Source organism: Rhinopithecus roxellana, chromosome 1 (assembly GCF_007565055.1).
Source record: "Rhinopithecus roxellana isolate Shanxi Qingling chromosome 1, ASM756505v1, whole genome shotgun sequence".
Taxonomy (NCBI): domain Eukaryota; kingdom Metazoa; phylum Chordata; class Mammalia; order Primates; family Cercopithecidae; genus Rhinopithecus; species Rhinopithecus roxellana.
In genome coordinates, this window is record NC_044549.1 from 11,621,582 (window position 1) to 11,646,648 (window position 25,067).

At 33.9% G+C, this 25,067-nt stretch overlaps 1 protein-coding gene across 2 annotated transcripts; it reads right to left on the bottom strand.

The window, feature by feature from the left end:
• Nucleotides 1–2,977: 2,977 nt before the first annotated feature.
• On the bottom strand, nucleotides 2,978–20,240 carry POU1F1 (POU class 1 homeobox 1). 2 transcript variants are annotated; one of them, XM_010382777.2, is made up of 6 exons: nucleotides 19,974–20,237; nucleotides 16,966–17,115; nucleotides 7,938–8,162; nucleotides 5,680–5,844; nucleotides 4,864–4,924; nucleotides 2,978–3,676 (listed from the first exon to the last, which is right to left on the bottom strand). In XM_010382777.2, the coding sequence occupies exons 1-6, from the start codon at nucleotides 20,113–20,115 to the stop codon at nucleotides 3,466–3,468; spliced, it is 954 nt and encodes a 317-aa protein (XP_010381079.1). In that variant the 5' UTR covers nucleotides 20,116–20,237; the 3' UTR covers nucleotides 2,978–3,465. The 2 variants fall into 2 exon arrangements, with proteins under 2 accessions (XP_010381079.1, XP_010381080.1); XM_010382778.1 differs by having other exon boundaries at nucleotides 3,326–3,676; nucleotides 16,966–17,037; nucleotides 19,974–20,240.
• Between the last annotated feature and the right edge of the window lie 4,827 nt (nucleotides 20,241–25,067).

Sequence of the window (25,067 nt, forward strand, 5' to 3'; positions counted from 1 at the left end):
CTTCCAATTTCCTCTCTGTAGAAGCTGAGGATTCAAAACCATTCTAAGCTTAGTTGTTTTAGTAGTCAATTGGATTGGTGTTGCCATAGAGGAAGCCTGAAGATTGTGAAACCAGATTTCAGGTGCCCTAGTGTTGGAACACCACATTCCCCCAACAATTTGAAAATACACACACCCCCCCAACCATCCCCAAACACTGAAACTATTTCTTTGACTGGACAAATCCTTTCCACCTTTAGAGATGGAAAGGTAAACTGTATGAATGAGTTTATCAGCCACCTTTACTAGGTAAAGTTGAATGTACCAAACTAGTAGAAATGACAAACATCTTTCTTCCATTTTAATGGACAACTCTACTGAATTCCTGAAGACTTAAAGAGCTCACAAATATATAAGAGGGAAAGACTATGGTTAAAGTCAGCCTTTGTCATTTATTCCCCAAAGTATGAACATATCAGTCTACACAGTGAATTGTATGTCATTTGTTTAATTCAGGTTTAGCATTCTAAATGGCATTAACCATTTTCTGTTGTTCTGAAGATTAATCAAAATATATTAAAGTATTAATGTAGTTAGAAAGTAGTCTTAAAACAATACAAATGAGTTTTGTATAATACAAAACAATACAAATGAGTTACTGGTATTTACTGGTTGGGAAGGCCTCAGGAAACTTACAATCATGGTGGAAGGTACCTCTTTGCAGAGCGGCAGGAGAGCGAATGAGAGCCCATCTAAGGGGAAAGCCCCTTATAAGACCATCAGATCTCATGAGAACTAACTATTGTAAGAACAGGATGTGGGAAATCTCCCCCGTAATCTTCACTTGGTCCCTCCCACAACACGTGGGGATTATGGGAACTACAATTCAAGATGAGATTTGGGTAGGACACAGCCAAACCATATCAGTTAGCAAAGAATTGCTATTTCACTGAGCACACTGGTTCGTGCCTGTAATTCCAGCACTTTGGGAGGCTGAGGAGGGAGGATCGCTTAGGTCTAGGAGTTCAAGATCAGGCTGGGCAACATAGGGAGACCCCTGTTTCTACAAAAATTTTGAACATAACCAGGCATGGTAGTGTGGCATCTGTAGTCCCAGCTACTCAGGAGGCTGCAGTGGAGAGCCCAGGAGACTGAGGCTGCAGTGAACAATAATCATGCCACTGTACTCCAGCCTGGGTGACAGAGCGAGATTCTGTCTCAATAATAATAATAATAATGTAAAAATGATAATTTGCTATTTCAATAGTAAGTATTAAAATAATTTATTTTAGGGAAAAACATGGTTCCCAATACTGGTAGTGTCTAAACTTGAAAAGAATGACCTTATGGATGGATGTTTGATGATACTGATTATGATCTAAAACATATTGATGATGTAAGCATATATACACGCTTATTTTTGTTACACAAAGAGTAAACATTACCAGAGGAATCATATTTAAAATGCAAAACAATCACTAATCTAGATTTATACTGCATGCCATTTCTATTTGCAAGTTTCAAAGTGCATATATACATTTTTGCATATATACATATACATTTATGTATACATGATCTGGCTTTTAGCAAACTGAAGAATCCCTTCCCCAGTTAACGTGTTTTAAGTAGGCGAAGAAATATTGAGTTATCCAGAGAAGGAACTTGAATGACTGTGTGGCTGAATAATTTGGAATTTACTCTTAAATAAGAATGTTGTATTTCATATCTTTTGGATGCTGAATGTGTGCTTAAGCATGGATGATTAGGCCACTGAAAGCTGTTTTGTTAGTTAAATGTCTATCTTTGTTAGTAATATATCAAATTTTACCCATCCAATTGATGGTGATTATGTATGAACATACATATATAATCTATGTAGATTATGACCTGTAAAAATGCTAGGTCTTTAATAATATCATAAAAAGAGACTGGACAGTATAATTTATTTTGTAAGTATTCTAATTCAACAATAAAATTTGGTCTAATTGTTACCACTTTTGTTATATAAAATAAGTTAGATAAACATAGCCAGCAGATTTACATTCCAAATGCAAAAAAAAGTCACTATTCTAAGTTAATATCACATTACAGTTTGCTTCTACTAGCATGTTTCAAGGTAATGCATTCTTTTTTTTTTTTTTTTTTTTTTTTTTTTGAGACGGAGTCTTGCTCTGTAGCCCAGGCTGGAGTGCAGTGGCCGGATCTCAGCTCACTGCAAGCTCCGCCTCCCGGGTTTACGCCATTCTCCTGCCTCAGCCTCCCGAGTAGCTGGGACTACAGGCGCCCGCCAGGTCGCCCGGCTAGTTTTTTGTATTTTTAGTAGAGACAGGGTTTCACCATGTTAGCCAGGATGGTCTTGATCTCCTGACCTCGTGATCCGCCCGTCTCGGCCTCCCAAAGTGCTGGGATTACAGGCTTGAGCCACCGCGCCCGGCCAGGTAATGCATTCTTATAATTTAAATAAATATGTTCTTTTCGGTACAATTCTCAGAATTAAAATTAAAATCTCAATATGTCAAACTTTTTCACAAATAGTAAATCGGATTCTAATCAATTATACCAAAAGTGATATGTCTTGTTATAGAAACCGGGATAATTTTCCAGATTGTGAGATTTCAAAAACATTATAATTTAAAATTAGGTGATACCGTTCACATTTGTAGCCATTGTTAACATTACACTCCTTCATTTAACAAATATTGCGTGCCTAATATGATCAAGAACTTTCCCAAGTCCTGGAGAAATAACACCAAACAAGCCAGATCTCTTCCTGTCCTGTTGCAGCTTATAGACTAATGGTTTGAGGCTCAAGAATCCATAAAGCATTATTTTCTACATCTACATATCAAAAAGCTAATATTTAGGAAGAATAAAAAGATCGAAAATTAATGTTTCCACACATCTCTTTGGAAACAGTTCTATCAGCTATATGCCCTAAATTTTAGCTTCAAAGTATCAATTCTGATTGAGGCTTATTCCTTAAAGGTAGTAATAAAACTATAAGACACTCCAGCTCTAAGTTCAAAACTTTTAGTTTAGACAAACTAGTAGAGTTGGTAGAACATTGGCTAATTAATTTTCGAATTGGATATTTCTTGCGATGTGCTTTACATATATGTCATTACTGACTTAAATGTTAAAAAACTAATACACATAATTGGAAAAGGAATCTATAAACTCATATGCACACTCATATGTCAGTGTGTGTGTGAGAGAGAGAGAGACAGAGAGAGATCGTTTTATTACTGTTAATATATTTGGCTTAAAATGTATAATGTGGCTTCTGAGAATAATTATTTCAAGTAAATAACATCACTATAATTTAAATTGTTGGTTTCTTTTTTTTAAAAAAGGTGGAAAAGTAAAGCTTCTGTAAAAGCCATTGATATAAAATGATTTTAAGTCAACCAAGTAATTCCTGTTTTTCTTGAGGAAGAGAAAGGAATGAAACGGGGAAAAAAGGGGCTACTATACAGTAGAAAAATCTTATCTGCACTCAAGATGCTCCTTAGAAATAGAAAATAAACTCTGATTCAGACTTGTTTTCACCCGTTTTTCTCTTTGCCTCCGGTTGCAAAACCAAACTCTTACTACTTCTTTCTCCAGATTCAGTTCTTCAGCCATCCGCATGATCTCTTGAGAAGAAGGTTTATTCTGTTCTCCAAAGTGTCTCTCCAGAGCATCTTTAGCAGCAATGCTGGGGTGGGGTGGACATAGGGGGTGAAATTATGTTGTTTTTAGTGAAGTTTGTGGCAGATCAAAATTAAGGTAGGTTGAATTTCCTAAATATTAACATGAAAAGGAAACTAAAAACTCTGAACACACTTACAAGACACTTTAACAAGGAAAAATGTATAATTTGTTAAATGTGTAGATGTTTTGTCTTAATGCAAGGTAGAGTTGCACCAGAGTCACAGAAAGAATTAAGTAAGGGACCCAGGCTTTCTATGTTTATCCCACTTTGTGCCACCAGAGGGCACTGAGTTCTTGAAAAGAAAATGAACATGTTCCTAGACATTTCTAAATATCTCCCCAAAATCATTTAGGGCTGTTTTCAATAAAGAAAATCTCTAGTGAACAACTGACCAACCAAAACAAAACCTGTCTTTTAGTATTTCCTAAGCCTGTCTCACAGAAACTACAAAAAGATCAATGAACAATCTTTCTGGGTTGAAATCCAAGAGGTCTTGTTGAACTTTAAGAGACTGAAACACTGATTACTAGTGTCACATTTTTAAATACTACAGACACCATGGATACTACATTGCCAGAGCAATAAGTTATATCTAAAAGGGCAGAAGATATGGCCACTCTCTTAGAAATGATTGTTTTCTTTCTGTTTGTATTCATAATTTCTGGAGCAAAAGTGTTCTTGAATCAAACAATACATAATTTTCCATCAAATGTTAAAAATTATTAGCTCTCCATTTCTCACAGTTATTACATTATTTTTTATAACCCATCCTGTTTCTTCATTAGACTGTATTCACTTTACTTTACTTTTATTTTATTTTATTTTATTTTATTTTATTTTATTGTTTGAGACGGAGTCTCGCTCTGTTGCCCAGGCTGGAGTGCAGTGGTGCAATCTCGGATCACTGCAACTTCTGCCTCCCAGGTTCAAGCCATTCTCCTGCCTCAGCCTCCTGAGTAGCTGGGATTATAGGCACCCGCCACCATGACTGGCTAAATTTTATATTTTTAGTAGAGACAGAGTTTCACCATGTTGGCCAGACTCGTCTCGGACTCCTGACTTCAGGCCCGACTTGGCCTCCCAATTCACCTTACATTTACATGTTATGTTACACCTGCATTACACTCAAATGCTCATTCCATTTATAAAATACCAGTTTTGTCCTCAGTAACTTTTAATATAAAGAATACCTTATAGTTGTTCTTCGTTTTCTTTTCCTTTCATTTGTTCCCACTTTTTCATTGTACAAAGCTATAGTGTGGAAAAGAGAGATAATTACAAATACAAAGTAGACTTTTTATAAAAATCTATCTGATTTGGATTTCAATTTGTTTTCATAAAACAATGCAAAATAAAAATGCCAGACATTTCTGTCTTAAATTTTTGCAGTCTAAGTCATTTTCTATTACGAACCTTAGTGAAAAATATCAACGCAGAAATCAATGTTAACCTCGCAAAGACACTTTCTACAAATAATATCCTCACTTTACTTTTGTTGGAATGCTTGCTGTAACTACTCTCAAACCTCACTGTTTATCCAACTCTGACATTTGTATGAGTAGATAATTTTATCTCATTAAGTTGCATATCTAGCAATTGCTTATATTATTTACTTGGAAGACTGGTGTGTGCAAATGTTTTGTGTACACTAATATTAGGATGCAAATGTGATTCATATATAATTTCTTTAGTATAAAAGAGAGGAAAAAAATGGATGTGTAAAAAAATAAGCATTTTACCCCTTCATGCTAATGCCAACTTACCTTGTAAGCTTTCCTTATATAGGTTATTCTCTCCTCAATAAATGTATCTCCATACTTACATTGCCCTTCCTTTTTTGTTGTTGTTTTTAGTGTGATACAACAAAATGTTTATTTTTCATCTCAAAGAGAAAAGGAGGAAAAAAAAAATCCCTCAAACTTCCTGCTTTAGCATGAATCCTGCTGATTGAAGCCATTATTTTTAGGTGAAAACATAGCAGTGCCTTCAGAGACACAGTTTAGTACCTCCTACTTGCTCAGCTTCCTCCAGCCATTTGGATAATATTGCTTTCAGTTTGCATGCATTTTTAAAGCTGAGCTGCAGATTTTCAAATCGGCAGATTGTTGTTTGACTGAATTCAGAGCCATGCACAGCTGCCAGGGCCTCCCCAACATTTGTTTGGGTGTATCCTGTGAAGGGACAATGAAGACCATCAGCTCCAACTTTCCAAAAAATGTTAGTTTTGGTTCATTGTCACACAAATCTTTGTATCTTTGTCAACTATTACATGCTGTTTTTTAACTGTATAGTCTTGGCAAATCAGAATTATTTAGTAAGATTCATTATACTTTGAAGTATTTGTCCAATACTTCAAAACATATTTCTTCTAGTTAATAAATTACTTTTATCTACTCACTGAAATAATTCAGATAGAAACATCTGCCATTCGTAATATTTAGCCAGTGTTTAGGTGTATCCTAAACACTTTATAAGGCACTTGAAAATTACAGCTCTTTTTATCATTATCGTTAAATATCAAATAATATATGCCCCCAAATCTTTAATATATTAACTATAATGCATAAAATATATGGTTATATATCATAAAATTTTTTATTTCAACTCTAAAAGATTCAATGATATTGTTGAAGGGTACTAAATAAAACTAAGAATTATTCTGCTTTCCCTAAAACTGTGTTTATTAAGAGGTTACGATTACGCATTTCATGTATACCTCTGAGCCCGTTTTATAGTTTTTGGTATTGCCTCTGTCTTCAGACTAATGATCCTTATTGTTTGTCTGAAACATTTTTAGAGTATAGCTGAAATAATCAACATATAATTTGAAACATTCACAGTAATATAAATAGAAAACTGAAAATGAATTTCACAAAGATTCCTACTACTGTGTTTACTACATGTAATAGCTACATATTATTTCAGGACCTAAGGCTATATACCTATATATATAAAATGGTTGTATATGATGTCCATCAATAAATATTCTTATTAAATTACCTATGGTTCATTCTGCAAGTGCAGAGGTTTGAACTGTTATTTCAATCCATTAAAAAATATACACCACTTTATGCAATTTAACCAAAGTTAATTGTTACAGTTGTTTTATTTTAAAAACACTTCAATAGAAAATGAGCAAAGACTCTGAACAGATAGTTCACAGAAAAAGAAACATAAATGATTGTCAAGCACATTAAATAATATACTTTACAATCATAATAAAATAAATTTTAAATGAAATAGCAGTGAAATGTCACTTTGACCTGTCTGATGTGCAAAGATCTAAAAGATTAACAGCATATTTTTTCCTTCAACAACCATTTATTTATTTTGTGTTCTAGTTACACTCTTCTGGATGCTGGAGATATCATTAAGCAGAAAATAAAAAGAAATAGATTTTAAAAACTCATGCCATTTTGGAGTCTATATAGCCTGAGAATGTTGAAAAAGATTCTCATGGTGACAGTAAAATTTGGTACAACTTCTGTAGAGACCAGTTTGACAACATCTATCAAAATTACCAGTACAGATACTTTTGATCAAGCAATTGTGCTTCTAACATTTTTCCTCCACATTTATTTATATGGATGCAAAATAACATTTATAGGGTTAATCATCGTGGCCTTGTTTCTAACAGTCAAAAATCACAAACCACCTGAATTTCATCAGGAGAGGACTGGTCAAATAAATTGCAGTATATTCATAAAGTGAAACTTGACAGCTCCACAAAGGAAAAAGAGCTCTAGAAAAATTACTACTGAAAATTTCAAATAATACTTATGTTGGGCACAATACATATATTTGCATATATATTTGCTTATATATCCACGAGCTATCATTGGAAAGATACACAAAGAACTAACAACAATGATAAACAGAAAAAACAAGCAGAATTACATGTCACTTATACTCTTTTGTACTTTTGAATCATATAAATGTATGGCCTCACACATTTCACTACATATTAATATATCAATATGTACGGTTCAAATAAAATATAGATAAAAATGGGCACTTCGAAACTAAAGTTGAGGTGGGTAAGTTTTGAAAGAGTATTATTAATTTTAAAATTATGTATTTAGGCTCTTAAGAAATTATCAATAAACAAAGGTTTTGGGAGGATTTCCATAACAATTAACTACGTCCACGGTAGAGATGAAGAATGACAATCATCTTATACATTTGAGTAACATATAAGAGATTTAACAGCAATAAAGATTTGCAAACCAAGTTCTTTTTCCTGTTGCCTTTAACAAGCACATACCTAACTTAATTCTTCTCACTTTAAATTCATTGGCAAACTTTTCGAGTTCTCTGATTTCTGGAGAATCCATGTCTATTGGCTCTTCCACCAATTTACTTTTCCGCCTGAGTTCCTGCTTGAAATCAGCAGCTGTGGGGTCCTCTGCCAGGAGAGGCTGGTGTATAGGAGGAAATCCATGACTCAAAGTGTGGTCAGGAAATTTATAAAGACAGGGGGTTAAACTACCTGTGAGTAAACAAAGAAATACAATGAAAAAGATCAATTGTAATTCTTCCTTATTTCTATATCAGAAAGGATTTTGCCTGATTTAGCCCATTATTCTGCTCTAGCCTGTCTCAATACTTAAAAGGTTACCTTACATTCAGTCTTCTGAAGGAGTCAAAGTAGCTTAGTAGAATTAAGATTATTTACCTTCTACCTTCTCCAGAGCAGCACAACCAAAGATAGGGTTAAAGGAAAGAAGCAGGGGACTGCGAATAACTAAAATAGAAACAAACAACTTCTCTTGGAAGTGTACATTTTCTAGCATGTTTTTCTCTTAAATGACACCTATTCCTGGGAATCTGAGGTTGAACTCTAACCAGAATCTATGCATTGAACTCTGTTTTTTTTTTTTTTTTTTGAGATGGAGTCTCGCTCAGTTGCCCAGGCTGGAGTGCAGTGGCCGGATCTCAGCTCACTGCAAGCTCCGCCTCCCGGGTTTACGCCATTCTCCTGCCTCAGCCTCCGGAGTAGCTGGGACTACAGGCGCCACCACCTCGCCCGGCTAGCTTTTTGTATTTTTTAGTAGAGACGGGGTTTCACCGTATTAGCCAGGATGGTCTGGATCTCCTGACCTCGTGATCCGCCCGTCTCGGCCTCCCAAAGTGCTGGGATTACAGGCTTGAGCCACCGCGCCCGGCTGTTTTCTTAATTCATTAAACAAATAATGAGTGATGTTTGTCGTAATCATGGCACTAAACGCTTCAGCTAAGTGCTATGCTGAGAAGTTTTCTTGTGATTGGGAAATTGATTTCACAATATAAAAATGCCCCCCTATTTAATCAGTAAAAACTTGATTTTATTAGGAAAAATCACATCTTTTGTAATTAAATGAAGGCAGGCAGAAAAAGAATGATAAGAATATAAAATATATTAATATGGCTAAATAGGCTTGAGGAATGATTAAACATTAACAAAAGGTAACCTCGAAAGTTCTATTAAAAAGTTACTAACAAGATTTCTTGAAAAATATACAATATAATAGAATAATTTCTTGATTATTATTTAAGGAAAAGCAAAAATAAGTAGCAAGAAAGTTTGTAACTTTATATATGATAAGTAATTACCCATAAATGATAAAGCATTGACTCTATTGAGTAGATACGTTAAATCACAAAAAATGTGAAAAGGTCTGAAATTATTATACAATTGCTTCCAGACTTCCTTCTTCATTGGAAGAGTCTATCTCAGTTGGGAAGTATAGGTGAGAGAGTCGTATATAAGCCAAATTCCAACACATTTTGTTTCTTGTTTTCTTTATCAATGCATTCCAATTTTTACCGACAAAGATTTTACTTCAATTTATATTAAATGACATGTCTAGTGTGCCTTCTGTATCCATGGGTTCTGCATTCATGGATTGATGCAACAGTGGATTAAATACATTTTAAAAATAAAGTAAAAAATAACAACACAAGAATAAAAATGATACAAATAACCCAGTACAGTATAACAATTATTTACATAGCATTTGCATTGATTTAGATATTATAAGTAATCTAGAGATGATTTAAAGTAGAGAATGTATCTAGGTTATTTGCAAATACTATACCATTTTACACCAGGGACTTGAGCAGCTGAAGATTTCAGTATCCTTGGGGGTCCTGGAACCAATGTGCCACATATGTAGAAGGATGATTGTGTAAGCAAGACATTTTTATACAAAAATATTGAGTAATTAATCCTTTTCTTATAAGTATAAATATTTTAAAATAAATTACTATGGAATACACGCAATAATGATTCTTAGAAACTTACTGAAAAAAATGCATCAAGAGTTCATGCCACCTATAATTACTCTACACATACATTCCCAAGTCAAAGACATTGAGTAATAGTATATTTTCCAGAATACATAAATCTTACATTAATATATCAATATGTAATGAACAAAGAATACCGCAACTCAGCAAATTGTTGGTTTATATTATTTATATAAAAATATGTAATTATAAAGTGCACCCCATCTAAAAGGGCATATTATTTTTCTAAAAAAAGGAAACATATAAATAAGAGGTTAAACAAATCAGCATAAAATAAATTTGTCTGCTTTAAAGCTGGGAAAAAGATGTGAAAGAAACTATTTTTGTCTTTAAAAAATTCCTACTACTTTTACAAACCAAAATTATCCAGGTTTACTTTTGTAAAAGTCAGTTAACTATCCAGTTTGTGCTTTCTTGTGTGACATCTTGATCAGACCAGAGAACATTGTTAAAAACAATTTCACCAACTTTTCTTTTATTATATAGTTTTTCTTCAAAATGTTTATTGCTGTGGGGTTCATTTTTAGCTTTTTATTAATTTTAGTTTTCTGCTAAATTAAAAGAAGCACTAATAGATGTAAAAAGAAGACCGATGACATTTATGTTAGCATCTATTTAATCTGATATTTATCTGAAGAGTTGTTTTGTGCTTATACTTTCAGAATTGATTCACACGTATATTTATAAAACCTTCACTTCTTTTATTATTAAGGTCCATCAGGTATCACTTAATACATTTAATGATAAAATACCCTGAGAAAGAGTGCAAAGAAAAGCCAGGCTACTGTTAGATTTTGTACATTTAACATATTTTAAGACACTTTAGATGACTCATTTAACCTATGTCAAATTATGTTTATTTTATATAAACAATTTGTGTGTTTTTGACATATGCATACTATAAGGTCTGAATTTGTTATCAAATTTTATTATTATTTTCAATTTCTCTTGCTGATCATCATCATTTACTGCTACAAATCTTCTATGAAACACTTCGTGTTGCGTTAATTTCACATTTGTCATCATCTTTGTCTTTATACAAAAAAAAAATGAGTCAGGAAAGATATATATTTTTCACCATAATTTACAATGTAGAAAATTTAAGTAGAAAGAAATTAAATAACTTTAATTATTTAATTCATTGGGCCTTCAGTGCCCAATGAATTAACTTTGCAGTTTCAACCAGAGCTAAAGTCTAGTAAGCATTGCAGCAAGCCACATCAAAATAATCGCCTGGTTCATTTTCCAGGCAGTTTATACTCACTAAATTAAATAACTTCCCTTTAAAAGGTTTTCTCTGCATTTAAACACCTTTGGCTATTTTAAACAAACGCTTTTAGACAAAAAATATTACAATAAAATGTATATAAAATGTGTCATCCCTATTTCCATAAAATTATTTATTTATTTATTTTTGCTTATTTATTCTTTATTTTTAGAGACGCGGTCTCAGTCTGTCTCCTGGATTGGAGTGCAGTGGTAAAATCATAGCTCACTGCAGTCTCAAATTCCTGCCCCAAGCCGTCCTCCCACCTCAGCATCCTAAGTAGCATCTACAGGCATGCACCACCATGCTCACCTAATTTTTTACATTTTTTGCACAGATGGGATCTCACTGTGTTGCCCAGGCTGATCTCAAACTCCTGGCTTCAAGCAATGCTCCTGCAAAAGCTTCCTAAAGTGCTAGGATTACAGGTATAAGCCACAGAACCCAGCTACAAAAATTGAAAGGTAGTTTATACATTGTAAGTACTCTGGTGAAGTGGACACACAGAAGACAAATTTGAATGGAATCCAGGAAAAATACACAGAATATACCATTCTCCAAGGTTTGGCATCCAGAACAAGAAGCAAAATGTGTTGTGTGATACATTTTTTTCTTTTTTCCTTTTGCTTTTGGTTTTTTTTTTTTTTTTTTTTTTTTTTTTTGGAGACAACATCAGGCTCTTGTTCCCTGGGCTGGAGTGCAGTGGTGCCATCTCGGCTCACTGCAACCTCTGCCTTCTAGATTCAAGCAATTCTCCTGCCTCAGCCTCCTGAGTAGCTTGGACTACAGGTGCCTGCCACCACGCCTGGCTAATTTTTGTATTTTTTTTTTTATGTATAATTTTATTTATAATTTTTTGTTTAGAGACAGGGTTTCACCATTTTGGCCAGGCTGGTCTCAAACCCCTAACCTCAGATGATCCGCCTGCTTCAGCCTCCCAAAGTGCTGGGATTACAGTTATGAGCCACTGCCCCCGGCCCACTTTTATTTTTCATTATATGAAAATATCTACAATTATCTGCAAGGTCACAGATTTCCTGGAACTAACTTCACACAGAATTTCATCACAACCATTTAAAAGAACAGCCAAACCAACTTCTGTTTCTAGCATCTGAGACTGCATTTGGGGGAGTGTGGAGAGTGATTGGAATGATACGTATAGCAATACATGTTTCAAATCTTTTTAAAACCTAGATTACTGAAAAAAGTAGAAATAAGATGAAAGATGTGGTGAGTCATGTGCAACAGAGGTCTCATCAACATTTTCTGAAACATGGATAAAGAAAAATTATCTTGAGGCCTGGACAGCACACACACACACATAGCTTGGAAGTGTTTGCACACCGTAGTTACAAATACATTTTCACATTGAAGATTAATTCACCAGAGCCTTTCTAAATTGCTGTGTATGCACTTCTGTGTGACAGAGGAGGGAGAAGAACAGAGGTAAATCTTTTAAAGCAGGCAATGGGGGTCAGAGATAGGACTTGCCTTACTAGGCGCTGACTCAATGTACCATAGCATGGGGCAAATTGATCTTTGCAGCATGTGGTTAGCTTAATAACATCATCTCAGGTTACTGGCTTGATGCCTTAAAAAAACAAACAGGGGAAGCAGAGGGACACAGTAAAATACGCCACCCTGCTGTGCTTGTAACATGCACAGGAACATGTATCTGAATATTTGCATATATTCCCCTGTGTTCCTTAGGCATAAAAATTCAAAGGAAATTAATATACTTCCACTGTGATCTTTTCACTTGTGTGCACTGGTAAATCCTATCCATGTACAACAGGGGCCCATTGGCTGTTTGGTTTAATTTGAAACGTCTATTTCTTTACATACAGCCTGTGACTGCTTTCCTGCTACAATGACAGAGTTGAATAGTTGCAACAAAGACTAGAAAGCTTGAGATATTTACTGTCTGGTTTTTTACAGAAAAGGGTTGCCAACCCCTAGTCTGGAAGTGAAAATACATCATGTTACTGCTACCAAAAGACCTTTCATGATGCAGAAGCAAAAGATCTTCTGAATTACTTGTTTCCTTAGAGTTGTTACAACCAGAACAATTTAGGGCCAAATAAAGCAAAGAACTAAGGAAAAGAAGTAAATGAAGAGAAAAAAATTTCAAATTTCAAAAAATGAAAAGATGGGTTCCCAAATAGACTATACCCCCTGTCAATTGTCAGGCTGATTTCCACTTTCTTTTGTGTTAGCCCATGCAGCAAGAATATTTCCAGCCATAACAATCTTTTCTTTTAATATCCATTTCTCCTCAATAAGAATTGGATGCTCATCATCTTGTTTAAGTCCCAAACTCTTGGGACTTAAACCTTGTTTAAGAGTTTGGGACTTAAACAAGGTTTTCGTTTTGTTTTGTTTTCCCCTTGAAATTAATTTTTAAAGCAAGGACTTTCACACCACTTCTTGGTTTGACCACTACATCATGTAAAGAGGGTGGGTTTAACATTCATCACAGTGAGGTTGATTTGCTGTTTCCACAGGACAGCAGAAAGGGTGAACCCTCAATGAGCTTGTTTCCTGAATTGTGCTCCGCTTCAGATACTGGAGAACAGAATCAATCTCTCAGAAACCCAAAAGTCAGGGTTGTGAGAACTTTTTTTTGATATTTTGTTTTGCTCTGTGTTTATCTAGGAGAGACTTTGAACAGCATTTGTCATTCTCGATTTTTTATTATTTGTACTGTAAGGTGTTGAATTTGAATTCTCTAAGTTCTCAGGAGTGAAAGGACAGAGGAATGTAGCTGCAAGAGTATCTGAAGAGAAGGTCAAAAGAGAAATCATTTTGAGCTGACACAAATTTGCTACTACTCAATCCCAATAGAGTTGTAGTACCCACTGCAACTTAGATATGAAGAGACTGAAACTCAGAAGTGCTAAGTCATTTGAACAATGTTAGTAATTAGTTAATGGTATGGATAACTCAGTACTCTCAATTAGTCATTCTCTTTATTTTGCCTGCACCTGGACTCTTAGGTACGGTGAATTCATCTGACCATTAAAATTCTACCTACCAACCTGACAAAATATTACTTATAGCTCTTCTTTTCCTGTCAGTTATTAATTTAATGAAATGCTCAAACTAAATGTAAGCATCAGAGTATGGGTAATGACATAACCGTATGAAAATAATTTCATACCTTTTAGAAATATAGTTCTTTCTGTAGCTTCACTTTTATATAGAGTATGTGACACCATGTCATTGGTGTTGTTAAGACACTTCTGTGGATTGTGTGCAAGTGGCTGATTTGATTCATGCCTTAAGACTTCTCAGAAAATTCAAATGACATAATCAGATTTCTATTGCGTACTTTATACATTTCTCTCTTATTTACCTTTTCTCTTTTATTTCTGAATTGCTGTACTTTGTAACACAATTTATGCAGGTTTACTGGGGATAAAGGCAGGAGAGTTCAGATTCTCTAAGATCTAATATCTCATGAAGCAAATGCTAATACTGAATTACGTCCCAATATAGACATTCTGACATTTACAGCATATCACATTTTAACAAAATTTTTGAGAGAGATTTAACAGTCCCTCTCAAAAATATTCAAATATCTTTTTGCTTGTGATGGTGAGTTTTTCTTTCAGTCGCAGAATATATTTAATTTTAGACCACAGCGATAGCTCCAGACCTTGGTGTAAGTCTCGTGCTCTTGATGTCACTAAGCCAGGGTTTTGAATCATTTTGAAAGGTTCTTCCGGGGGCCTTTTCATTTTAATTGTAATGAGGAAGTGGTTCATGGAAGAGGGTTTGCTGAGTTCCTGCTGGGGGAAACTTGTATCAGAAGGACATGAGCTGCCAACACTCTCCATGTGAACATTGGCATATTGGCTCCAGTCCTGGAAGCAGGAAGGGTGTTAGAATTCTGAGGCCAGCTGCAAACTCCCGACGCCAGCGGTGGCCCTCTAAGATTTGGTGGGGTGGGAGGTGGTAGCAAAACTATCTGACAGTATTTGGGCAAGAGATTATTGGCCGCTGGTCTGTGACTGGTTTTAATCTCGGTGCCAACCTCAATCAACTGGCAGGGACTACCTCTGTGCTGGGTTAAGAGAGAAACTAACGATATACCTTGGTTCCTGGGAGTTTCTGTAAATGAACTGTAAGATCTTTCCTCCAGGAAACAGCAGCATGTGTTTGTCATTTCCTGTCTCCTAATCAAAACGTTGTAAAGGCCACAGAAAGCATTCCACCCGCACCTCTAGTAGCTAAACACATTTGTTTTACTACTTTATAATGAAAGTAGTTCATCATTGAGGAAGGCTGTTCTCATTAACTATGAATACTATTTAAGCATGTTGATCATAAATAATCCATTTCCAGAGAGGAAGAAAAAATATGGCTTTATTTCTTAATTATTAAAAAAAGATATCAGAATTTACAGGTCATCGTTAAGAACCTCAGTCTTCATTTAACCATAAATGTTAGGATACTGGTTTATTAAGAATGTTGCTTGATAGAATGAAGGAGAAACTAATATTTTCCTGGATTATTATTTTAAAGTTTTAATGTTTTATTTAGTCTTAAGTAGACAAATTTTGAGACATCAAAGGTTAAACAATTTAATTAAAATTAAACTATTTGTTCCATTTTTCTTGAAAAATTATAGGAATAAATCAATATTTGCTTGTTTTTTTTTTTTTTTTTTAACTGCTTATCTGGATGATAACAAAACACAAGTCAGTTAGAAAAGATTTTCCTAATAGATGATTCCTTTATCCAAAGTTTCTCCCTCATTATCATACACATACACATGCACACACACATTTTCTCACACAGCTTTAGTTTGTCATCAATAAGAGTTCTTTTCAAAGAATTTCTTTAAAAATAAATCAACAAATGAAAATCCTGTGCATAATAAAACTGTGCACTTTTTAAAAATGATTAAAATCTTATGTGGCCATGCCATGAAATTAAGCAAGAATTTTTGATGAATAGATCTCATAAGCCAGATCTGCCCATTCCTCAAAAACTGTGCTTCAATGCCTTTCTAGAAGGATCAATAAACAGGTAGCTCTACTTGATACAGTCATACTTTACTTACTTATAGGAGAAAAGTATGTAACTTCAATGATTTCAATCTAAGACTCACTCAGAAGCAATTCAGAAAGGGCTGCTAAAGCCTGAAACAGCTATCACTAAAGCCCCTGCCAATCACTCTTAGCTTCAATCAATGTCTCATCTATCTTGATGGACCAAATGTCCAGAAGGAATATAATGATGAGGGGAGGTGTTCTGTACACCTGTGCTGTCTGATATGGGAATCACTAGCCACATGTGGTTATCGAGCACTTGAACTATAGCAAGTGCAACTGAGAAACTGAATTTGAAATCTTATTTTATTTTACTGAGTTTACGTTTAAGTTTAAATAGCCACATGAGGCTAGTAGCTACTATATTTTTAGTGAAGGTAAAGCCTGTCAATAGCATCAAGCTACAATGAACAATTTAACAATAGTGAATTTGAATAAAAACCGTACAAAGCAAACTCAAGAAGCACAGCAGTTCAGGGACGTGTGAGTAGGGAAAGTAGGTGTAACCCCTATGGTCTCTGCGGGTGTCACAGGAAACAAGCAGTGGTGATTTCTAACAGTAATTTTCAAAGTTAAGAAATTGAATTTCATGTCACACTCTGACCACAATTATTTCAGGCCCAGAAAATCCATCTACTTGTCCCCAAATACAATAACATGTAAAAGACAACTTTTCTTACCTGCCATCACTCCATAGGTTGATGGCTGGTTTCCATAATGACAGGAAGGAACAGAATAATGAAGTCCCGTTGCTGTGTTTCCCAACGTTGTCACCGAGAAACGTGTGCACAAACATTTAGGAGTTTGGATCAAAGACAAAATAGATGGGACTGGTAAGAAAATGTATAGGGATTCAAGACACATTCATTTTATTTCAAAAATACACATTTATGTGGTTAAAGTTATATGCCAATATTTTTGCTCATTTTGCGTAAGTTCTCTGATAAATAGGTTAAAACTAGGGGAATCAAAGTTTGTCTCATGTAATGAAATAATAAATCATCAAAACGAACTTCATTAATTATCCTGTGCTCGGTGCTGTGGCGACGAGTGCCTCATGAAGGTGTGACTGACCAATTTGGACCTTGGCTTTTTGGGACTTGTAGAATTCTTGTAGGTTCTGTTCAATGCAAACATTGCAACTCACCGACTAGAAGAATAGTCCTTTAAAATTCTTGTGTTGCATGATATTATAAAGCAGTCTGTATGAATGAATACAGAAACTATCTCTTGAACAATACAAACTATCTCTTGTATTTTTGCTTATTTGTCTGATGAATTTGTTTCATCCAGGTGGAAATGGCAGAGCAACTAACCTTTTATTAGATACAATCATAAAAATCTCACCAATTCAGAGTGCTATTAAAAACCCGTAACAATATATGATCTATTTATTTTGATGTTGAAACCATGAGGTTGTAAGTTGTCTGCATATACACAATTGATACAACCATTCTAATGATAAAGCTGGTCAAAAAATAAGTTCATTCATTGGGTGACTTAACATCCATAAAGCCATAAAGCCGTATACAAATGTAACTATTCATAAATGTTTGTATTCTTCAGGAAATCAATGTGTATTTTGAAAGTAAATTGGAATTATTAGACTTTTATTAAGTTTTAAACACAAATCATCAAGTTGAAAGGGAGTGCAAAATATTGACAATAAAACCACTGGTCAATATTTCCTTATATATTTTATTTTCTCAATTTTTTCTTTCATATTCTGAATATATTGGTTAGTTTTCATAAACATAACTATCCTCTTTAATAAATGAGATGTTATAAAGTACAGTTAGAATCCTTTGAGAATACCGATATACAATCTAGTGATTAAAGACATGGCTTCTCTTCATAAAGTAAAATATATTACTTTAAAATAGAGAAAAATGTTTAATTTTTAAAAATCTGTATGCATTTTTATTTTATAACTAATAAGTCAAAAAAACTGAAGTCATTTTGCAATATAATGATTACATATAAAAGTCTTACTGTGCATTCCAAAATTAAACAAATTATCATTAAGCACATTTAACACTCAAGTGCTCCCATTTAAGTCACTGTTTCTATAATAGTTCCTTAGACAATTAGATACATATGATTAAAATTTCATTAAAATATTATAAATCAATGCTATTATCACTTAAAACATTTGTAGTTCACTTTTATTAATTATAATTCTTTTTTAATTTTAAGGCTTAAATAATGTTTGCGTTTCAGATTTTAGGAAGTTAACTACAGGATAGGCGAATTTACTATATAAATTGTTACTTATTTTTAAGTAAATAAATGGCATTTTGAGCATAAAATTAGATTTTACTAGATTATTACCTCAATTCTGAATTTTATTTTCGTGCTGGCCAAATTATCTTCAAACACAGAAATAATGTATTATTCTCATTATCCTCAATCTACAGGATGACCTACTATTTAAAATATATGATTAGCTATGTGTTAATTGCTTAGATTTATTCATAGCATATATTTTTGATAAAAACTCTTTATTATCTTTTCCAAGAATTATGCTGGAGGATACTTCCTATATTACCCTTTACATTAAATTATAGAAATCTTTGATGGATTTCCGCAATTTAATTTAAAATGTAATATTGAAAAATGTCTACATTAAATGATTTTACCAAAGTCTAAATATCTGACCTCTAGATTCTTTAAAATCCAGAAGATTGGTGCCAAACTTACACATATATTTAGAAAGTGCTTAATAATAATAAAAGATAGAGCTTAAATCCTTCAAATCAGAATATAAATCAAAACTCTAATTTTGATTTCTAAATGTATATAATTTCATTCCTAAATATGAGGCAGGTTGCATTTAAAACAAATGAAATGTAAATATTATATTGCTATTCAATGGAAGAAATTTACTCAATTCAAGTCTTTGTCTATTTGTAAATCAACTTTAATGCACTTTTTTACTGCATAAAGAATGAACACATTGGCAAAACATACGTATTTGGCTGATTGTGTTGAGTCTTTGAATTCTTAAGTTTACTTTTTGTTTTAAAAAATTATGTGAGATAAATGTTAAAACATGGTTATAAGTGAAGTAAGTCTCTTCAGAATGCAATCTTGAGAAAATTTACCTTAGTTAATGGGCTTTAAATGCCATGTTATTTGTGGCTATAATTTCTGTATCTTATGCTAAAAATATGTTAAATAAAACTCAATTATTTTATTCTATGAAATCCATTGTTGTTGATATTTGGATTTTTCTGTCGTGTTTAATATAAGGTTTATAGCTGTTTTTAGATAGTAGTAAATGTAATTTAACAACCAAATAAATCTTTAAGATAAAGAAGTAGCACCTTTTAAACATTACGTTATTTTATAATATTCATCTCATTTGCTCCTTATTCTATAAATATTTCCATTAAATGATTTTTAGATTTAAAATGTCCAAGTTCACTCTTTCCTTATGTAGAAAACAGATTTTCTTTCTTATAACAAAGCCAACAATGATTTAAATTACTATACTTACTAATATTTCTTTAAAAAATATTTGGCATGTTGACTTTTTAGATATGCTTAATACTTACTTCACTTAAGACAAATTAAATTGGAGGGGTAAAATGAAAGAAGCAAAGAGATTATTAACTACCAAGATTCAAAGCATTCATTCTGAAATGTTTAGGCCCCGCCAGATGTAAACTGTCATAGGACTCAGTACCTGTAGACATCACATTGGTGGCATGGTTGGAGACTGGTAGACACTCGGCAGCACTGTGATGCATTATCAGAGGCAGGGTTGCAGAGGCGTCAGAATTCAGGGGTATAAAGGTATCAGCCGAAGTAAAAGCTTGACAACTCATTCCCACAAGAGAGTAGAAAAATAAGGAGAACCGCTGCTCCCCAAATCAGAGTTTTATTATATTACTGTCTCAAAGGGCCGATTCAATTCTCACTACCTGCATATATACATCAGGAAGGCTCTGAGGCACCAGGAGGGTGCGCGCTAGTATTTATATTGCAAGGAAATCCCTTTATACATGTTAATAGTCTTTTCCCAGGAGTATTGCTTTATCAGTCTGAACCGTCTTCCTTTTTCACCCAAACATAATCCATGGCAGAAAAAGAAGCTGATTCTGGGGTATAGATGGAGGGGAAGGGAGAAATCTGAAACCTTATTTGACAGCTTCAGTAGTTCAGACCTTTTAGAGAGGAATCAACAACTTTGAAAACGTGTCCCTCAAAAAAAAAAAATGCCACTGTAAACTGAAAAATAGTAGGTGTCTTTTTGCTACTAACACGATTGCAAATGTATAAATATGAGATTTTTTAAGCAACTTCTCATTAAATCTGTGATATAACATGAAACGAAGTGCAGACTATTATACATAATTTTAAGAAACTGAATATTTACGATTATATTGAGAGAAGCATATAAGACTAAATATGAGAAAATACGTTGTCAATTACTGATTCATACTCAACAATGCGCAGCTTTTACAATGAGATCACTTGGACTCGGGAAGGGGAACATCACACACCGGGGCCTATCATGGGGGGGGAGGGGGGAGGGATTGCACTGGGAGTTATACCTGATGTAAATGACTAGTTGATGGGTGCTGACGAGTTGATGGGTGCAGCACACCAACATGGCACAAGTATACGTATGTAACAAACCTGCACGTTGTGCACATGTACCCTAGAACTTAAAGTATAAAAACAAACAAACAAACAAAAAACGATGACAACCAATATAAGTTTTACTATATTAGAAGTGGAAAATGGAAAAAAATTGGATCAAATGTAGTAATCATAGGTTGGTGCAAAAGTGATTGCATTAATAGCAAGAACCGCAATCACTATTACACCAAAGTTAAATACAAATAAGATATGGGTAATTGTATCTTTACCTCGATTTGAATTTACTCATCAAGAACCCAATATTTAGTAAGCTGTTACTAGATGCTGACAGTATTCTAGGTATTTATACAGTTATGTCATGCAAATCTCACAACATCTATGTGAGTTATGTACCTTGCCATTCTCACTAAGCTAGACTCTGCCAGAGGCTGAGATCTTGGTGGTTCTGCCACAAAGCCTGAGATAACCATGGTAGTTGCTAACTAGATGCAAACTTCTCACACAAAATATATTGACTTTATATGAGAATGAAAAAAAAAAATACGCTACAGCCAACTATTTCAAAGATAAATATCAGCATCAAAATTTTACAAATTATGAGTATATAATGAGTAAATAAAGTACTATTTATGTATTGTATGTTAAGGTAATATAGCAAATAGAAATAATCGAACAGGAATAGATATTATTGAGGTGAGTAGACACTAATTTTGTACTATGGAATATTTTAAGATAATTTGGAATTGGTTGCTTTGTGTCAAATTTAACATTAATATTGATATGACATTTTCAAAAAAATGAACACTTTGTCAGTAAGTAGCTGGTATTTTGAAGGAAAATATGTAAAAGCTTGCCCAAATCATTAGATATGGAATGAAAATATTTATTCTAAAAATGACATTTTTTTTTCATTCTGAATTCTATATCTTTGAAGCTCTATTAGTCTTTTCTAACGAGAGAAAGTTTCAAGTAATCAAAAGCATGATTGTACCCTTGCAGAAGTTTGATCGTTTCCAGACTTCACATATACAAAAAAGTGATTTTCAGTATTCTATTTGGAGTTTCTGTTAAGAAAAGTAAATAAAAATACGTTTATTGGGCATCATGTATGTTAAAAATTAAATAATATTTATAGAAAATAGAATTTGAAAATGTCCCTTAATAATTTTACTATTGTTATATAGAGTCATTGGAATATGTTGGTAAAGTATGTGAAAAATATACTTTATGCAGTAGCATAAAATCTGCCTAGCAAACAATATAAACATTTCCCAGTTATTTACCATGATATCTAAACATTTTTAAATTGCAATCTTAGAATTTCTTCCATAATGATTTTTAAAAATTAAACACCTGTTCTGTTAAAATGAGGTAAAGTCAGGAAATAAATGTTTCCATTACAGTCTTCTACTATATAATACGTCCACAGGATTACCTGGAATGTACCCCTTTAAGATAGATTCGTAAAAGCAGAAATACTAAGCTTAAGTCTTACAAACTTTTAACATCTTGAAAACATTACTAACTCGCATTTTCAAATAATTAATTATATTATGATTTTGATATAAAATACCAGGAATAAGTCAAGCAAAAAAGAATTGCTTATTATCAGGAGACTCGGGAGTTTCTTGGCACTCACAGGAAAGAAGGAAGTCAGGCCATAGAGAGGGACTGAATAGAAAATAAGGGCACAGCTCTCTGACTCTCCTAATTGCTTTTTTTTTTTTTTTTTTTTTTTTTGTCTCTCACTTTTTTCCTTCTCTGTGGAATAGCTTATGCTGATTCTCTATCCATGATCACCTCAAAAATCTCCAGATCATGCCTTTAAACTTCAAGGAGACAAAGAGACTCTCTTGTAGCTTCTCAGTCGACATTTACGAGATTTTTTTTTTTTTTTTTTTTTTTTTTTTTTGAGAGTCTCACTCTGTTACCCAGGCTGGAGTGCAATGGCGTGATCTTGGCTCACTGCAACCTCTGCCTCCCGTGTTCAAGAGATTCTTCTGCCTCAACCTCCCAAGTAGTTGGGATTACAGGCACTTGCCACCACACCTGGCTAATTTTTGTAGTTTTTGTGGAGATGGGGTTTCACCATGTTGGCCAGGCTGGTCTCGAACTCCTGACCTCAAATGATCCACCCACCTTGGCCTCCCAAAGTACTGGGATTACAGATGTGAGTCACTGCGCTGGGCTGAGAGAAATATTCTTATTGGCTATAACTTTTTAGTAAGTTCCAGAATATAAAGGTGGTTCCCAGTAGTCCACACTTATGAATGGGGAGGATTGTCCTAGATACATTCAGATGTTTGTAGACAAGCAGGGATAGAGCATTGTCTTGGAAGACACCCTTAAAATATGACTGATGCTCTTATACCATCTTACACTAGCATTAGTGGTGCAAAATTCACAATTGTCTGTTATTCTCATCGTTAGTAATAAAGTGTAAATACATATGCCTTATTACTCTGATAGGATAATACTTTAATCTGAATTTTTAATTGCTAATATGATCTGTTTTCAGATTTATATTTGCTACCTGTATTTATCATTTCGTTAATTAAGAGATTCTATATTTTTTCCTTTTATTTAAAGGCCATTCAGACACTTTTATTATCCATTTGTGTCTTTTACAAATACACCAAAAATTTTAATTTTCATTGTTTTGATCATTGTATAATTAAAATTTTCTTAATGTCTCCTCTTCTAAATTTATGCTGGACCTTGGTATACATAGTATTTTATGTAAGAGCTAAATATTCAGTTCATTTTTTGCATGTATTTTTAATGATTTCAGACTTTAAAATTCTACCTTATCCAAAGGCTTATTTATTTTTACTTTTGCTTTGTTATTTTGGCACCTTAAGAAATTTTCTGTTGACATTTTAAGCTGCCATATTCAGTATGTTTCTAGAGCTCATTTATGATCACTTAGATAATAACGCAAATTGTAGCTCAATTTGAAAACTACCAGATAAATAAGAAGAAAATTCTGCTTCAATCTAAGTTGATAAAAGAAAATATGCAGAAGAGAAGTCTTCACCAGGTATTTTTAGCCTAATTCATTCACTGTATTTCCTCTTAAATTAAGCAAAGGATTGATTTTTTTAAATACTCTGAGTTTCAAAAGAAAATCACATTTTGAGAAAAATATATATAACCCCAGAAAAAATCCTATGTCATTCTAATATAAAGACACATGTACACTTACGTGTATTGCAGTACCATTCACAATAGCAAAGACTTGGAACCAACCCACATGTCCATCAATGATAGACTAGATGAAGAATATGTGGCACATATACACCAGGGAATACTATGCAGCCATAAAAAAGAATGAGTTCATGTCCTTTGTAGGGACACGGATGAAACCGGAAACCATCGTTCTCAGCAAACTAACAAAGAAACAGAAGTCCAAACACCGCGTGCTCTCACTCATAAGTGGGAGGTGAACAATGAGAACACATGGACACAGGGAGGGAAACCTCATATTCTGAGGTCTGTCGGGGGTTGGGGCTAGGGGAGGGAAGGCATTAGGAGAAATACCTAATGTAGATGACGGGATGATGGGTGCAGCAAACCATCATGGCATGTGTATGTCTATGCAACAAACCTGCACGTTCTGCACATGTATCCCAAAACTTAAAGTATAATTAAAAAATAAAAATAAAAAATAAAAAATGGCTGGGTGCAGTGGCTCACACCTGTAATCCCAGCACTTTGGGAGACTGAGGCAGGCAGATCACCTGAGGTCACGAGTTCCAGACCAGTCTGGCCAACATGGCAAAACCCCGTCTCTACTAAAAATACAAAAATTAGCCAGGTGTGGTGGCGGGCACCTGTAATCCCAGCTACTTGGGAGGTTGAGGCAGGGAGAATCGCTTGAACTCGGGAGGTGAGGTTGCAGTGAGCCAAGGTCGCGCCAGCCTTGGTGACAGAGGTAGACTCTGATAAAGTCTCTGATAAAGTCTCAAAAAAAAAAAAAAAAAGAAAGAAAAGAAAAGAAAAAATAAAAATATATAACCTCAGAAAAAATTCTATTAGGAAATAATATTCAAATCTATCTCTGGGTTATATATAAAATTAAAACCTCTTTTCCTCTTTTTATTTTCCATATTTATGTTTTCTAATTTTTCTACTTTGAGTTCAGAAGCAGTATATATATTCAGCATGGAGAGAG

What these genes read in the sequence shown, in the direction of transcription:
- POU1F1 (XM_010382777.2), bottom strand. Translation starts at nt 20,115, where the DNA reads ATGAGTTGTCAAGCTTTTACTTCGGCTGATACCTTTATACCCCTGAAT. An exon ending in AACCTATGGAGTGATGGCAG is followed by an intron (nt 8,163 to 16,965) that starts GTAAGAAAAGTT and finishes GTTTACTCACAG; the next exon opens with GTAGTTTAACCCCCTGTCTT. An exon ending in AAACGAAGAACAACTATAAG is followed by an intron (nt 3,677 to 4,863) that starts GTATTCTTTATA and finishes ACCCCACCCCAG; the next exon opens with CATTGCTGCTAAAGATGCTC.